At 41.3% G+C, this 17,853-nt stretch overlaps 1 protein-coding gene across 1 annotated transcript in view; it reads right to left on the bottom strand.

The window, feature by feature from the left end:
- MECP2 (methyl-CpG binding protein 2) overlaps positions 1-14,635 on the bottom strand; it is a 58,816-nt gene extending 44,181 nt beyond the window's left edge. Inside the window, exon 1 of the mRNA XM_037151209.2 lies at positions 14,494-14,635. Within this exon, the coding sequence (XP_037007104.1) occupies positions 14,494-14,555 (62 nt within the window). The 5' untranslated portion in view covers positions 14,556-14,635. The remainder of the gene's footprint in view (positions 1-14,493) is intronic.
- Between the last annotated feature and the right edge of the window lie 3,218 nt (positions 14,636-17,853).

The raw sequence follows: 17,853 nt of genomic DNA, 5'->3' as shown, positions 1-17,853 counted from the left end.
ATGTCAATGATGTTGACTGGCTTTCAATTTAGAATTAACCTATGACCACTGGATGTGGTTGCAGGGCAGGGCATAAAACGTTAACAATTGTAAGAATGGAAATGATGAATTGAATTATAGCTTTTAGGAAGTAGAAGTGGGGGGTGTAGAAGGAAAAGCAGGGTCATTAATATTCTCATCTTACGGGGAGGGGAAGTGCCATATAGACTAAAATTAATGGAATGGGAACCACTATTTAAAGATACAGAGAAAATGTGAATATGAATCTCAAGATGGGAGGTAATGTAAGTAAGCTAAGTTGTCCTGTTTAATTTCAGGGAGCTAATATAATTACCCAAAGTTGGCAAATCAAGAAAAAAGTTTAAGCATATGATTTACTTCTGAAGGTAACCATCAAAAAAACTAAAAATAGAAACAGTTAAAAGCTGTCATCTCTGGATCATAGAACAGGAAGGGGAAAGGGTAGACTGTTGTTTTCACCTAATCTCTTCTGAGAGAGGTTTTGCTGTTATTGAGTGGCTGTAATATTTTGATAAAAACTCAAAATCCAAACAACCTAAGCCTCAATAGTTTCCTACCGCTCTGACATTAGCATCAAAAATCCTGCACCCAGCCTGTCAGCTTCGCTGCTGGAATCTCTTTCACCCTCACTCCCCACCCCTGCCCTGTTCCAGCCACACAGGGCTTCTTAAGTGCCTCAGATGGCTAAGCTCCTGCCAGACTCAGAGAGAGTGGGACCTTCACACATGTTTTTGTCCTTTGTAGGAAAACTAATCCACTCTGCACCTTGTCCAACACTGTTCACCCTCACTTTCGGAATTTAGCATTGCCTCCTTATCCCTCCCCAAGGCTCAGCTGTTACCCCCATTACACACAATCACAGCAAGCCCCTGTATCTGTCCTCCAGAGCACTTAATCCACTGTAATGACACAATTACTAGTGAATTATTTAAAGCCTGTCTCTCCTACCAAACTTACGATCCACAAAGACAGGTACCATCGATCAGTCTCAGTACCTGGGGTACTGTAGACACCTGATTGCACTGTGGAATGAATGGCTAGATAAACTGCAGATCCTTTGGCACAGAGGAGCAAGGAATTCAGTAATTAAACTGCACTGTTATCGGCCAGATGAAAAAGTTACTAAATGTGGAACAACTCCTTCATTTAGAATTGAGTGTCATTTTAACAAATAGTCTTATGAAACATGTAACATTTCATAAGTGTTGGTGAGGAAGCTGTTCAATATATCATCCCAAGTCCTGATGCACCCATATAAGAAGAGACTTGTGGCTTGGATGGAGGTCTTAGCAGTGGAGATGGTTATGAAGTACCTTTTGAATGTAGAACCCCACAGGACTTGCTGGTGAATTAGAGTGAGGTGAAGGAAAGAACAGATTCAAGGACAACTCCTAGAATTTTTAACTGGTAACTAGGTGAATTTGATGTTGTTTACTGAGACAGAAAAGATAGGAGTAGAACCAGATTTAAATGGGGGGGTGGGTGGTGGGGAAGCAAAAGTTCTGTTTGGGACTTGTTAAGTCTGAGATGTCTATGAGCAACTCAAGTGTGAATACCAGGGAGGCCATCTGATGTGCAGCTTAAGACGGAGGGTTAGAGATGCAGGCACAGAGTGAAACCATCAGCACACAACCCTGTCTTTCAGAGCAATGAAAACACAGACACAATGTTATTGCCTCTAATTAAATCAAGGCATAGCTATCAATGAAATGTCATGGTCATTAAAAATGATGGTGTTAAGACATTATCCAGATGTTATCTATCTGTAGATTGCAGATTTATGAGCAATTCTCACTTTTCCTCTTATGTTTTCTAAAAAAAATTTCTTTCATCAAACAATATTACTTTTGTAATTAGAAAATACAACTATTTTCATTTTAGGGAAAAGTAATGATATAAATCTATTTTTACTGACATGGACAGATATCTATAACATATCATTTAGGAAAGAAGGCAAGTTACAATCACACTATATGATCCCATTTATCTAAAACAATATGTACGCATAGTAAGAATTCTTAAAACACTTTCAGCTGCAATACACTTTGCATGGTATCTGTAAAATACTAAATGTGTTCATAAAATATTTCATACAGCCCTGGCCAGTGTGGCTCAGTTGGTTGGAATGTTGTCCAGTCCAAAAGTAATGGGTTCGGTCCCAGTCAGGGTGCATACGAGAAGTAACCAATTGATGTTCCGCTCCTGCATCAATGTTTCACTCCCCCTCTCCCTCTCTCTATGATCAATGACCATGTCCTCAGGTGAGGCTAAAAAAATGTTAAAAAAACCATTTGATACAATAATTTGAACTAAGCTTTAAATATCATTTTATCTCTGGTTATCGCACCTGGGCTTTAGGGTTTTCCCTGGTCTCTTTCCCTCGTGTACTCACTCTCAGTGCTGGCTGTTCTTCTATTTGTAGTTCCATGGTATAATGTACACCATAGGCATTCTTAATCTTTTCCTGCCGCGGACCCTTTTGGCCCTCTGGACCATCCCCCTCAGAAGGATGTTTTGAAATGCAAAAGATAAAATGCATAGAAATTTATTAACAACATACTCTGAGAAATTGAAGCTAGAGTAATGTGTGCTTCTTTAGTAAGCCATTAATTTGAAGGAATGATGAATACAAATGGTATTTTGAAACGTGTAACTATAACATGATATGATATGATAGTATCTTTGATCTCTACTGGTGACAAAGTTATAGGTAGCCCTAACACTATTATGGTCTGTTGCCTACAATCGTCACTGAAATAAATCTGAATTTTCAGTGAGAGGTTGGTGAAAATAAAGATATAGTGTTCTTCCCATCCAAGGTCACAGAACTGTGAAGTCTCAACCCTGAGTCAGAGTCCTCAGTCTAGAAAGATACATACTATGCAGAACTCCCAGAGTGATTTCCATGCATCTACATTTAAAAAAATGTTTTATTTGTATAATTAAAAAAGAAATGCTATGGCCCTGGATAGTGTGGCTCAGTGGATTGAGTGCTGGCCTGTGAACCAAAAGGTCACCAGTTCAATTTCCAGTCAGGACTCATGCCTCGGTTGTGAGCCAGGTCCCCGGTTAGGGGCATGTGAGAAGCAACCAATCAATGTATATCTCACACATTAATTTTTCTCTCCCTCTCTTCCCCCCATCTCTAAAAATAAATAAATAAAATCTAAAAAAAGAGAGAGAGAAATACTATGTTTTTGTTTGTTTGCTTTATCTTAACCTGGAAGAGTGACGAAGAAATTTTATACAGTTGCTACATTAACATTTTTATAGGGTGATACCACTTAAAAAAGACTTTCAACCCTCCCTAACCACTTAAATATTGACAACTTTAATCATTTCCATGTTCTTACAAGTCTAGAAGAAAATCCACTGGAATTATTTATTCTAGAATTAAAAGGAACAAAAAGACAAACTGTCACAACTGCAAACGTTTGTCTATGTTTTTTTGCCAAGTGTAATTCCAAAAACAGCTGAAAATATTAGAACAAATTAGTACTTAATATGAGCTAATACCTTCTGTTGTTTACAAAATACACAAAAACCAGAAACACATGAAAATTTATATTTAAAAAATAAGTTAGTCAATATGTGTTGACAAATTTAAAATACAACTTATCAAAGTAATGTCAAAACTTGCCCTGGCTGGTGTGGCTCAGTGGAATGAGCACCAGCTGTGAATCAAAATGTCACCGGTTCAATTCCCAGTCAGGGCACATGCCTGGGTTGCTGGCCAGGTCTCCACTAGGGGGAGCGCAAGAGACAACCACACACTGATGTTTCTCTCCCTCTCTTTTCCTTCCCTTCCCCGTTCTAAAAAATAAACAAATAAAATAAAAAACAAAACAAAACAAAACCCTTAAGTACCACTAGAAGCCCCAGAAAAACAAAATGCTTCAATATTTAAAAATATAACTTACACATAGAAAGTCAGCTCATGCTAAAAGTGCTCAAGTTTGCCCAAACCAGTGTGGCTCAGTTGGTTGGGTGTCATCCCGCAAAATGAAAAGGTTGCCAGTTTGATCTCAGGTCAGGGCACATGCCTGGGTTGCAGGCCAGGGTCCCGGCTGGGGGTGTGCGAGAGGCAACCAATCGATGTTTCTCTTCCTTTCTTTCTCCCTCCCTCCCCCCTCTCTAAAAATAAATAAATACATAAAATTTTTTTAAATGCTCAAGTTCATGTTTTAGCAGCAATGTGGAATGTTGCAAAGTAGATGAAAACAAAGAAATGTGCATATCTTAGATGCCTGCTTTGCTTTGTTTCAAATCTAAAAATAAAACCTTCAAACTGCCCTATTAATAAGTCTAGAAAATGAATGCCCTTTTTGTGGAAAGCTTTAACAAACACAGAAATAAAAATATCTTCTTGGTTAATAGGACCAAAGGATATAAACATAAATCAGATGTCAAGCCTCATTTCTCTACAATTCCATTCTCCCTCGGAACTCTGGTGGGGCTTCTGCTGTAAAGATGTTTCTACAGCACAAGGAGACACACCAGATGAATGAAGGTATGCATACAGCAACCTGGTCCTGAATATTCCCAAGATACTATTCCTTATGCATATTATAATTAAAACAAGAACAGAAGGTCTAGCAGTCATGAAGAATCTTCAACCCTGAGTCCCAGGAGCCACTGCAACTTAGAACAGAACCAAAATAAAAATGCTCCATTTTCTTTTTTCAAGATTTTATTTATTTACCTTTAGAGGGGAGGGGAAGGGAAGGAGAGAGGGAGAGAAACATCAATGTATGGTTGCCTCTCATGCGTCCCCTGCTGGGAACTGGCCTGCAACCCAGGCATGTGCCCTGACTGGGAATTAAATCACTATCCTTTGGTTTGCAGGCCTGTGCTCAATCCACTGAGCTACACCAGCCAGGGCTTCCATTTTCTTTAAGATTCACAAATGAGAACTGGCTGAAGTTCCTCCTACCAACTGAAGGGTCCTGCCTCACAGGTTCTGCTCACACAAGGTCTCTCTCATTTGACGAAATGGAAGCTTCTGAAGTTTTGCTTTCCAGTGCTAACTGTTAAAAACCACATCTTCCTAACCTAATTAACAGTTCTCTAATCTCTACAAATAATCATGCAGTCATAAATTTGTATGCTTATCTACTCATATGTAGCCTTTTCTTTAAAACTGTGCAATTAAAAGGCCACCCTTGATTTAGCAATATCTATCAAAGTTTAAAACGCACATACCCTTTGATCCTACAAGTCCTATCTCTAGGAATTTCTCCTACAGATATACTTGGCTGTAAGCAAAATGAAGTATGTAAAACACTATTCACTACAGCATTAATGAATTAAAAACACTGGAAACATAAATATCCATCAATAAAAAAACTATTTAAATAAATTATAGTGTGTCCATATAATGGACTACTAACCCAATCCTTAAAAAGAATGGTACGAGTCTATAGGAACTAATACTGAACAACCTCTGAGATACAGTAACTAAAAAGAGCAATCACAGAAGTGCACAGTATTTTATTCTTTGTGTAAACACACATACATAAAATATGTACATAAACACACATATAATAATATATACTAATATGAGATAACCAATTTCAGAAACAGAAAGTATAAAGGTGATTGCACTGGGGGAGGAGGGAGGAATGGGGAATAATGGTTTAATGGGGACAATTTCACTTTTACAAGATGAAAAGGGTTCTGGAGATGCTTACTGGTGGTAGTTGCAAAACAATGAGAATGTATTTAATGTCTCTAAACAGTACACATAAAATGAGTAACAGTAAACTTCATATTATGTATTTTACTACAATTTTTAAAAAAGATTTTATTTACTTATTATTACAGAGAGGGAAAGGGAGCGAAAAAGGGAAGGGGAGAAACACCAATGCACAAGAAAAACATTGATTGGTTGGCTCTCACATGCCCTCAACTCCAACCAGGGACCTGGCCTACAACCCAAGCATGCACCCCAACCAGGGATCAAACTGGCAACCCCTCGGTTCACAGGCTGGTGTTCAATCCACTGAGCCACACCAGCCAGGGCTATATTTCACTACAATTTAAAAATTACACAAACACACTCATGGATTAATAAGAAACTAGTAATGATGGCTGCCTCCAGGGAGAGAAATGGTATCTGCGGACAGGGTAGCAAGAAGGTCTTTTACCATATAACCTTTTACACCATGTTTTTCATTCTGTACTATGTACCCAACTATTCAAAAAACTCATTTAAAAAAAACCCAACCTTATACAAGAAGCCTTTTCCGTGGTTATTTATATCCCTTTTTTAAGTAAAAAATGTTTTCAATCCAAATCAGGATTCCACTTCAGTTTTGAGCATATTTATTAGATTTAAATGATTCAAGTTGTAAAAAATTACACTTGTTCCTCTAAGAATATATTCACCAAAAGCCTGTCTTTATATTTATCAGCCTTTACAGAAAAGCTTCAAAATCATCATACAAGAAAATTACCATTTTTATCAGTATGCAACTTTTATTCTATCATAACAACCATGCTGGCTGAATATAGAACTGTTTCAACTGCAAAAAGCCTTCATCATAATTCAAGACAAAAATCAGCCTGCAATTACACGAGTTATAAAACAAACTATGCTTTATGTTGCAGTCTACCCTAAAGCTAAAACTTATGTTGGAATCACACACTCACTCACACACACACACACACACACACCCCTCCAAATTCCTCCTAGATTATCTAAAACCTACTTTTGTGAAGATCCACTATTTTCTGGAATCTTCCAGAAGGAGCACTGTGGCCATGCCACTGGCACTGCAACCTCTGTAGCCTTGCCCCCCATCAATGAGAAGGCAGCACTTGCAGAGTCCAGCCCTGCCCTTGCCTCTAAGCAGGAGTTTGAATATTTGTTGGGTGAATAAATAAATGATGACAGGCTTGCCACCAAGCCTCACAAAGAAAAAATTCAGAAAGAAAAAAGTAAGAGATGCTTTGTTCACTTGAAGTCAGCACATCATAAAGGTGAAGACCATATCATTGGTTCACCAAATAGCTATGACACAACTGGCTAAGTGGGCTCTAGACCTCATCCCACCTTAAAGTTAAATATAGATACAGGTATTTTTAAAAACCATACAAAAAACATAGGACAACTTACCCACAGGATCCTTTTATACTTTTCAAATATGTATGTGTGAATAGAGTATATCAAGTTTTTTTTGAAGAATATATAGGTGAATATTGATATGTTCTTAGAGTAGGAAAGAATTTTCTAACTATAAAAGCAAAAGAAGAAATCATAACAGAAATCTTATGTATCAAAAAGACAAGCATAATCAACAGGTATATGACAAAGTAGGAAAATAGCTGCATGATGACAGAGAATTAATATCCTTAATACATTAAGAGTTCCTACAAATTGACTTAAAATATCCTAATGGAAGAATGAATGCACAACACAAATAAGCAATTCGCAAAGACCAAATACGAATGGCCAATGATTACTGAGGTTCAGCCTCAGTAATAATCCAAAGAGCACAAATTTAAAAGATGGATAAACAATTCTGGGAGGGTATAGGGAAATGGTACTTTCTCGGACTGTTGTGGGAACAGGGATAGCCATTTAGAAAGGCAATGTGGTGGTAGTCACCAGCAACTCCAAGTCTAGGCAGCTGTTTTTCAAAAAGAATGATGAAGTTCAATCCAATAGTATCTTTAATAGGAAACCATTGTGAAAACCAACAGAGGGACAATGCATGACAGTAAGTTAGCACCAGATCCTGCCGTTATTTAACAAAAACGAGGCAGAAAGCCCTTGTTTTGTTAAAAACAGAAAAAGGTGCATATTTGTAGCCTTCTTATAGCCTAAGAAGATTCACAAGGATCTATGGCAAGCTATTAACAGTGGTTACTCTGAGTAGTGGGCACAGAGAGTAACAAGGAGCTTTCATTTTTTTTTACTTGATATACTTTAAATGGCTTGAATTTTCCATAAAACTATGTATTATTTCTATAATTTCTTTAAAAATAAAAGAAGAAAATGAGTAAGATAAAGCATTTATCTATTAAAGACGGATTCTGTCCTTTTATTATTCCCTTCAAAGTTCCCTAAGCTCAAATGGACTTCTCTTTCCTATTCATAAGCAATAAGAGATATATTTTAAAAATATCCCTTCCTTTCTATATTTCTTAGAAGAGACTGTATAGCGTCAACACTGCCTATTTTATAAAATCCATTCATAATCTTAGAAAAAGACTATTAGAAACATAAACCACCTCCGAGGCCTACCATCTACTAGAAGAAACCCATTTACTACCCATATTACATTTAGTCTGCACAGTTTCTGAGACAATGGACAAAGTGCCAGCCACAGAACTCCTACCAGCAAAACATACTATGTGGAGTACAAAGAATGTCCTGTCAGCAGGGCCCAGGGCACACCCCACAGCAAAGGGTAATGACAATTTGAGTCACAGGATCAGGAACGAAACCAAATTCGGGAGTTGGAGAACCTTACAAGATTCTTGCCTTCCCTTCTACACCTTCTATTCTCCTCTGCCCAAACCCTGCCCCTCACATAGTCTCCAAATGGACTATCTGTCATGGATGTCCACACAACTTTAGACTGTGGTGTCAGAAAACACTAGAGACACAACAAAGTGCTACTTGAGGGTCTCAGCTGGAATCACAATGGCAGCATATGTGGAAACTCACATTTTTTCTTAGGGAAAAAAAAAGAAAAAATTCAATTAGAATGTTTTGCCTTACCACATGGAATGTTTGAAATCCAGGTGTTAAAACATCAAATGCGGAGTGACCACCACTGATTTAAAAAAAAGCTTGAGATATTGAACCTAACAATTGAGAAATGAAGGAAACATTCATTTTTACAAAATTAAAGTCCGCACAATGGCACCAAAATAGTCAAAAGTGCAATTGACAGAGCACCTGAGTGTCAGACCTCCAATGGCTTGGATCCCCAGCTTTTCAAAAGGCATTCATCCTGCTCTAGAGTCTCAAGAGCCAGATGTGTGTCTGGGCGTTCCCTTTAGTTCCCATGGAAGCAGTGTGGCAAGTACATGCCATTAACCATGGGCTCCACTGTTCTGTGACAGCTTTCAGGAGGCTATCCTTCCAGAGGACCACACACCAGTTCCCATATCCGAAAATGCATTACCACTGCTCACTAAGGTTGACCAGGAAGTCATTTATCCAAAACCAAAGCAAACAAAGCACCATGCTGAAGACCACTGGGCAACAACAGCAGCGGCAGGTGAAGAGCTCAATCAAAGTGCTCTCAGCTCAGCTGACCTGCTTCAAGGTGAACTGAAGTTGCAGATCACCAGTTCCGGCTCTAATCTGACGCCCGCCCCTAGATCACGCTGTAGCTACCAAGTAACCCTACCCAAACTGACCTTTCAGGGCTCAGGGAAGTGACTTTTTTTTATTATATGGCACAGTTTGGCACAGTTATGTCTTTAGTCTTTGGGGTACTTTTATACTGTCCAAGAGTAGTACATCTTGTTTTTTTTTTTCCTTTTTTTTTAAAAACAGATGGCCAAACCAGGACATATACTAAAAAAAAAAAAAGGAAGGTTACTTACCTGAGCCCTAACATTCCAGCTACCATGGAATCCTGTTGGAGCTGGTCTACAGAAGCAAGATGTATTCTGGGGAGTCACATGTCACATCAAAGCAGGAACTGGTGAGTCTGTATTTTTATGGAGCCTAAAACAAAGAAAATCGTAAGTTGAAAGCCCCCATTGTGCTGCAGGACCTTTTTCCCAGGGCTATTTGGGACATCTTGAAGATAAACATATAGACAAAGTACTATGCTATTTCCCAGCTTACCTAGCTAGAAACAAAGGATAAACTGTGAATTTCTGGCACATTAACACACAGTGCTAAAATAAAAGAAAGATTCGTGCATGTTAGAATTGACACTATCACAGGTCTTGTCACCTCTGAAGGACATTTTGACACTATAAAGCATACTGTTAGTGGTGATCTCTAGTATTTCTTATATCATGTTATACAGAAATACTCAGAGAGAGAATACATGTTCAAAAGAACATGCAGCACTAAAATCTCATCCCAAAAAGAACATGTGAAATCCAGAGGCAGTCTCCCTTAATTCTCAAACAGCTGAAGCTGCAACAAGCTACTGTAACACCATGCAAAGGGGCTTTAATCCTAAGAGAAAAAAGCAGTACCAACAGAAACCAAGTGCCCTGGGAGATCCAAAGCCATCCTCCAAAATACACAAGTCTGACTCAGAGCAATCACTTTTAAAAAGCCTCTCAGATCAGTAAATTGCAATGTTCAACAAACTGAGTTTTTAGTTTGACAGTTTCTCTTTTGCTTTTGAAAACATGTTCAAAAAAGAACTTTTGCCATTACATTTTTCATCATTAAGATAGCCATCATTTCCTTCTTTAAACCTAAACTGGGCCGTATTAGCTCATCTCTGATACCTCGCTGGCCCAAGAGTAGCACTTTTATCTTTAGACTAAAAAAAGCCTAGCATGTACAACTTAGAGACTATTCACAAGATTACTTGTATAATCAAACCCAGAGGAAGGGCAACACCAAGCAAGTCTTTTACCTATAGCTGGTCTGTAATACCAGGATGGTACCTAGAATTATTTATTGAGGTGCAGTGAGGGGTTACAAGTCCCTTAACATTTGAGTCATAGAATGCTCTGAAATCCTCAAAGTCAAGGTAACAGTATTACTCAGTTAGCTATATAATAAAAATCAAACTGGTATTCTGGCTGGAAGGCCCTGAAAAAGCCACAACTTCTCACAGCCACAATTTTCTTTTTACTTATAAACTGCAAGAGCTGGATTAAGGTTCCTTCTAGCTCTGAAAGTTTAAGATCTTTGATTAACTCAAGATTTCAATGGGGGCATAAAAGGCAAGCAAATGAGATCGGTTAGGTGAAAACCCAATAAAGCAGTGACTTGCAGGTCCACATATATAACACTCCCAGCTCTTAGGCAAGGAAGACAAGTGACCACTTCCTCAGGCTTGCTCCCGAGAGTGCAGACTTCTGCAGTAACAGCAAAACAGCTATACTGAGAACACATCCACAAGCCAGCAGACTCAACACAACTGTGCCTTGAAAAAGCTATAAAGGCCAAGGCTTTATTCTCTAATGGAATGGCCACTGCACTCTCTGAGTGGGGATGCCGTGCCCGCCCCCAAACTCCCCTTTCCACTCAGGTCCCCTACACACCATACCTACCATCCAAGTGGTGGAACCAAGTATTTAAGCGATGGCATGCAAATTAAGTTTTCAATAGGTAAAAGTTCCTTGCAAGAGAAAGGCAGAAGAGAGCAGATAAGTGCAGAGGAACACAACTTTTGTGTAAGTGAGCCCAAGTAAGGGGAGCCCATTTACATCTGTCCCAACCAAAACGAGGTAGAAACACAGTGGTGATGATGGCAGTTTGCCTGAACAGGGCTAGTACAGAAGCATTGAGGACAGGGTCCTTCCACTGGAGTGGCAATAATGCTCCACTCAAGAAAAAAACGTTGTGTCCGTCAGCCACAGGAGGCTGGTCTCGTGTCACCATAACAGAGGGCAGTGAATACAAGCAGGTGTCCTGCTGAAGTCCCTGGAACTCACTGCCAGTCTAGGACTGTTCTTTACCCCTGTGAGTTTAAAAAACACTAGCTACTACAGATGTCAAACATTTTCTTTGATTCTTCCCTCCTCACAGATACTCAGGCAGCCTGCCAACAAAATGTTCTTATCCAATTAAGATTTCCACTGATATTCACCTTTATAAAAGATTACTGCTTCCAGGACACATCATTTATCATGCAAATAATCCCAGGCAGGTACATTAGCGGTGGAAACTGTGCTTGAGACAAGAACTAACAATTTTACCTCTGCTCTTCTTTATTCTAAGTTAAAGAAGTGAGCGTCTCATTCCATCTCCATGTGGGGGGAGGGAGTATTTGGGTGGGGGCAACATCACACTGCAGTCATTTAGCCAGTTTTTGTCAAACTCCACAGCTTGCCTCCCCACCCCAGTAAATTCAGCCACTCAGAAGCAGTACAGGCAGAGAAACAATGATTCTGGCTGGAAATCGCAAATAGAATGCAAAATTCTATTCTAACCCCACCAATACACAAACAGCACAAAAGCTGGAATAGGATCTGACTGCATCATGCTCTGTCAGGTGAAACAAAGACCTGGTACTCTAGGTTTCAAGCATTCCAGGCAAATTTGTAACAATAAGAAATAGGACAGTGTGATAAGCCAGTTCGAGCAAGAAAGCCGTAGGTTTCTTCAAGCTGTTAGGAGTTGCTGACTTCAGATGCCACCAGGAACTTTGCAGAGACATTATATTCTGGAAGCTGCCTGTGCTGTTTAAAGGGCTAGAGATATAACAAACAGCTCACTGGAGGGCATCTAAGGAGGCGAACAATTTGCCAACAATGGCAAAACAAAGCAGAGCCCTTGTCCTGTCACATCTCAGGTTCAGAAGTACAAACCTTGGAATCTTTGTCAAGTGAGGTTTCTGTGTCTGTGTGCACGAACAGGATGTACCTCATTGATCAGACACCTAGCTGACATGCCACAAATGGTTACTGTACTTCTACTAGATTTGACTGTGCCCTTTAAGGTTCTGACGTGTCTAAGCAAGAAAATAAAATGAAGTATTTCCTAGGCTTCCTGACTGGGATTTGAAGTAGGAGTCCTAAAAAAGCCCATAAACAATCCTATTTCCCTGAATCCATGAGGGAAATTCCCAAAAGACCTAAAAAATCCAGACCCTGTATTTTTAAGAAGGATCCAGCATATTTCAAAAGACCCAAAAGGTCAGTTCAATCTTGCTAACTGCAATCACTGAGATCCAGATGAAAATTCCAGCCACAAAATATAAACTTCTCCTCTAGAGTAATAACTGCCTATTAAGAGCAAATTTTACTAGCAAGGTAAAATTTGCTGTTAATATTTTCCAAATATGCTTCATTTTTCTAATATAACAAATGCCCCCAACTTGTGCAAGTCCTACAAAGTCTAAGCCACTTAGCACTTCACACTGGTAGGTTTGGTTCCACGATCACCAACCACCCCTTGAATTTGAGTCTACCATCTCACAATTTGGGGTACTGACCCCACAGAGCAGACACAATGTATGACTGGCTCTGCAAAGCCCATTCCTGTTCCTGGAAAAATAGCCAGAAGGGCACATCTGTTTGACCATGAGTCAGGAATATCAATTTTGTGGTGGAGCCCATTTCTGCTGTGACCAATCCACACCGAACACACAACAGAAGTGACTGCCACAGAGGTATTCCAGAGCAAGCATCCCTTTCTCGGGTCCACACTTAGCAATGTCATAAACGGTCTCCTCCATGAGAGCACTCTTTTCAGACTCTTCATAATGACCTTAAGTCTTCAGTTCAAAACCACAGACACATCGCCACGCTACGTAAAAGTCACCTGAGTTTCAATTTGTGTGATTCGGTCATAACCAAAATAAAAAGAAAATAAACTTTCAGGGACAACTGACATGAACCACAGCAATGAGATGAACTTGCCCCATTTGGTACTGGCGATCTTCTTCACGCTCCAAGACTATGGGAGCCCGTTATATACTATGTCCCACTCCACTTATGTAACTGGAAAATCGCCGGCGAAGGGGGGAGGATAGGGAGGGCGCTCATATTCTAAGGCCACAGCACCCCCAAAGACCCCGGGAGCGCGCTTCTATGGAAGAGCCTCAGGTGCTGCCGGACACACAATCCCCTACCCACGGCTCCTGATGGGAACTAGAACAGCCTCTTTAGGATGAGTTGTGGGACCAGGAGCACAATATCTAATCCCTTTTTGTGGGTGTACAATAATTCCCACCTACTTGTTCCTGCTAGATGGGAAAGGAGATGGTGGACGACTTGCGCACAGTGGGGGCAGAAAGTCATGGAATGGGCGAGAAGGAGGGGGAGGCAAAGCCTGGAGATGGGGGTGAGAGCGCAGGAGCCCTTGTGGCGCACTCTCCCGACGGGAGGCGGACTGCGCACGCGCGCCGGTGGGGGGGGTGCCGAGTAACGGGAGAGGGGGCGCGCGAGGAAGGGAGAGGGGAGAGCGGGATCTAGGGAGAGGCCGGGGCCGCGGGCGCGCGACGGCGCCGTGGGCCCGAAGCCCCTAGAAGGGCACGACGCGCGCGCAGCCCGGACAAGTGAAGCCCCTGCGAAAGGGGTGCCCGCGGGGCTGAGGCCAGGATGCGCGCGGAAGGCGGGAGGGAGTGGAGCGCCAGGCGAAGGCGGCCCTGGAGGCCGCAGCGAGGACGGTCACCCGCGAGTGTGGGTGACGGGCCGGGGGAGGGGGGGAGCAGTCACCGGCGGCGGCGGCGGGAGGGGGAGGGTAAAGAGGAGGGACGCCATCCGCTAGCCGTGTCGCCGACCCCGCGGGCCCCTCCCGCGCCACGTCCCGCCCCTACCCCCCGCCCCTCCGCAAGGGTCCCCGCCCGCGGCCGCTGCGGTCCCACTCACAGTCTCTCCTCCTCGCCTCCTCCTCCTCCTCCGCTTGGCGCGGCAGCGGCGGCGGCGGCCATGTTCCGGACGGCTTTTACCACAGCCCTCTCCGAGAGGAGGGAGCGCGCGCGCCTCCGACGCCGGGACCCCGCACGGCCGACGTCGAGTCCCGCCCTCCGGGCCGGCATGCGCGCAGCTGCACCTGCGCGCCCGTGTCTCGCCTCTAGGACCGCAGCGAGCCCGCCCGCAATTGGGTGAAACGGGCGGGGCGGGGCGGGGCCCTCGGCGGTGGCGTCGCCAATTGGCGGGAGTTTGTGTCCATTCTGGCCAGGGAAAAGGGGGTGGGCACCCTCTCCAGCTGTCGATTGGCTGACGTTGGCCGTCATTTGGGGAAGAGAGGCGGCTTGGGCTCGCAGGGGTTGGTCTAGTGGGCGGAATTTGAATATTAAGAATTAATGGGCCCTTGCGGATGGTGGGGCAAGGGAAGGCCTAGGCTCTGAACTCCTCTTTTCGTGGCCCTCCTGGGCCATTGCCATGCTGTCCACAAATGCACTAAATATGTTGCAATAAGTGTTTCACTGCATCCTCATTTTCTCAATAAAACCACTTTTAGTAGAAGCAGTAAAGTTGTCTTCCCTGGAGCCTGACATTGTTCCAGCTGAGGGACCTTAATTTAATAGGCTTACCCATTGCATTCTTTCATCTGAGCCTGCCATGAGTCACAGTCTCATAGAGACAGGGAATAAACTGACAGCAAATCACTGTCCTGGCCTTCGTGAAACTCTGGCGGGAGAAGAGGGTACATACCAAAGCTGCATGAGACTTGCCATTGCTGGATCAGATGGTTTGGTAAAGGTGTGAAGAAGGGGCAGTGGGAGCACAGAGAGGAACAACACTAAACTCTCTGGAGGGGAAAACTTCCTAGAAGAGGTGATTTGGGAACTAAGATCCAGAAATTCTGTTTCAGAAAAATATTTTAAGAGTATGAGAAAGTTTTAGCCAATGAGGTGTTCAGGACAATACTGTTTGTTAAGGTGACCTTACTCTGATTCTAGCCACCATCCAATTCATCCAATGCTCCTTGTGCTAGTTCTATGATTAATAAGGAATCTTCTCATTTTGATTTGGCTCTCACCCATTTATTTATTAAACAGCTGCTATGTGCCAGGCACTGTTCCAAGTTCTGGATACAAAGTACTGAACAAGACAGCAAACTAACATTCTTATGGGGTATATTTATACTAAACATAAATGTATAATGTAATGTCACGTAGTAATACTGGCTTTGACACAAATAAAACAAGGGTGAAGGTGGTGCTATTTAGATATCCACAGGCTTTTGCTCTCATCTTATTCCTCCATATGGATATCTAGGGAGAGAGTATTTCAGGCAAGTGGAAAGGCCCTGAGGAAAGACTATTCCTGGCATGTTGGGGGCTAACAAAGAAACTTATGTGGCTAGAGAGGGGTAGGGTATGCAGTTGAAGAGGCAGCTGGAGCCACCATGGGAACTGGGAGCTTATTTTGAGATGAGAAGCCCTTGGAGAATTTTGAACCAGAACTGACAGCATCAGATCTGTGTTGTAGGTGCAATGTGGAGAACTATCTGTGCTGGGACAAGACTAGGAGCAAGAGCCCATTCAGGAGGTTCTGACAACAGTCTAGGAGAAGTGACAGTGGTTTTAACCACGGTGGTGGCAGTGAAGGTTCTGAGAAGTTGTGAGATTCAAGCTATATTTTCAAAATCAGGCAGAAAGGATTGGCTGTGGGGTATAAAAAAGAGAAGAAAGAAGGACGATTCCTGAGTTTTTGGCCTGAGCAACTGAGTAAATGGGCGCCTTTCACCACAATTGGGAAAACCGTAAGAAAAGCACATTTTTGGAGGTACAGATCAAGGATGGCTTGATCGCGGGTTTGGCCATGTTAAGCTTGGGGTGCCTGTTAGACGCAAGTGGAAATGTTGAGTAGGTTGTTGGGTCAACAGCAGTGAACAAGTCAGCAAGCTGAACATCCAACTCAAGAAGCTATAGAAGGAACAGCAGAGTAAACCCAGAAAAGTAAAATAAAAATAGGATGAGCAGAAACTGGTGAAGCAGAAACACGTGATAGAGAGGACTGAGAACATCAAAAGCTGATTCTTTGAAAAGCTGAACAACAAAAGCCAAACTTCTAACAAGCTAGATATAGGAGAAAAGAAACAAATCAATTATTGGATTGGCCAAAAAGTTCATTTGGTTTTTCCTATAAGATGGCTCTAGTAGTGCTTAGTCGTCTTTAACTTCATTTAAAACAATTTTGTTAGATGGTATTGTGACAGCAGTCATATCAGCATGCATTTTTTAAAAACTTTCCAAATTGGCGAATTTTTGTGTAACCATTTTAATATTGAAGATGGAAGAAAACATGCAACATTTTGGCATATTATACTTTATTATTTCAAGAAAGGTAAAACCGCAACTGAAATGCAAAAAAGATTTGTGCAGTGTGTGGAAGAGGTACTGTGACTGAATGAACATGTCAAAAGTGATAAGTAAAGTTTCATGCTGGAGATTTCTGGCTGTATGATGCTCTATGGTTGGGTAGACCAGTTGAAGTTGATAGCAATCAAATTCAGATATTAATTGAGAACAATCAACATTATACCACATGGTAGATAGCCACATCCTCAAAATATCTGAATCAATAAAATTATTGGTGAAAATGAAAATGTGTCTTTTATTTTATGGAAAAAGCTAAGTGGACTTTTTGGCTAAAACTAAATGGACTTTTCATTTCTTTATATTAGAAAATATAAAAATATTGGAAAAATCTAATATAAAGAAATGCAAAGTAGATATGGCATATAGATACAATAGATTATACAATAGATAATAGATAACAGAGCTACATTTCAAAAGGATATTATGAACAATTGTGTGGATACATTGGAAACCATAAGCACAATGAATTAATTCCTAAAAAACACAGCTTTACTAACAGAAAACCTGGGTAGACCCTCTATAACCAAAAAGAAATTGACTATGTCTTTTAAAAATCTACCTCCCCTTCAAAAACACAAGCTCAGAGAGTTTTACAGATGAGTCCTGCCAAATCTTTAATGAGTGGGTAATTTCAAACATAGACAGAAAGGAATGAAGTCACTCCAAACTTTTATGAGACAAATATAATACTACAACAAGCCAATGAAATATTACATAGGATGTGGAAATAGATGTAAGAATTCTAGACAAATAAACTGAACCTAGCAATATATAATAATATATCATAACAAAGGAAGCAAGGATGCAAGAATGCAAGGATGGTTTATAATTAGAAAATCAACCTTAACAGATTTAAGGGGAACAAATTATATGATTATTTAAATAAATGCAGAAAAAG

This window comes from Artibeus jamaicensis, unplaced genomic scaffold (genome assembly GCF_021234435.1).
Source record: "Artibeus jamaicensis isolate MK-2021 breed Jamaican fruit bat unplaced genomic scaffold, CSHL_Jam_final contig_1417, whole genome shotgun sequence".
Taxonomy (NCBI): Eukaryota; Metazoa; Chordata; class Mammalia; order Chiroptera; family Phyllostomidae; genus Artibeus; species Artibeus jamaicensis.
This window is presented reverse-complemented; position numbering and strand designations above follow the sequence as displayed.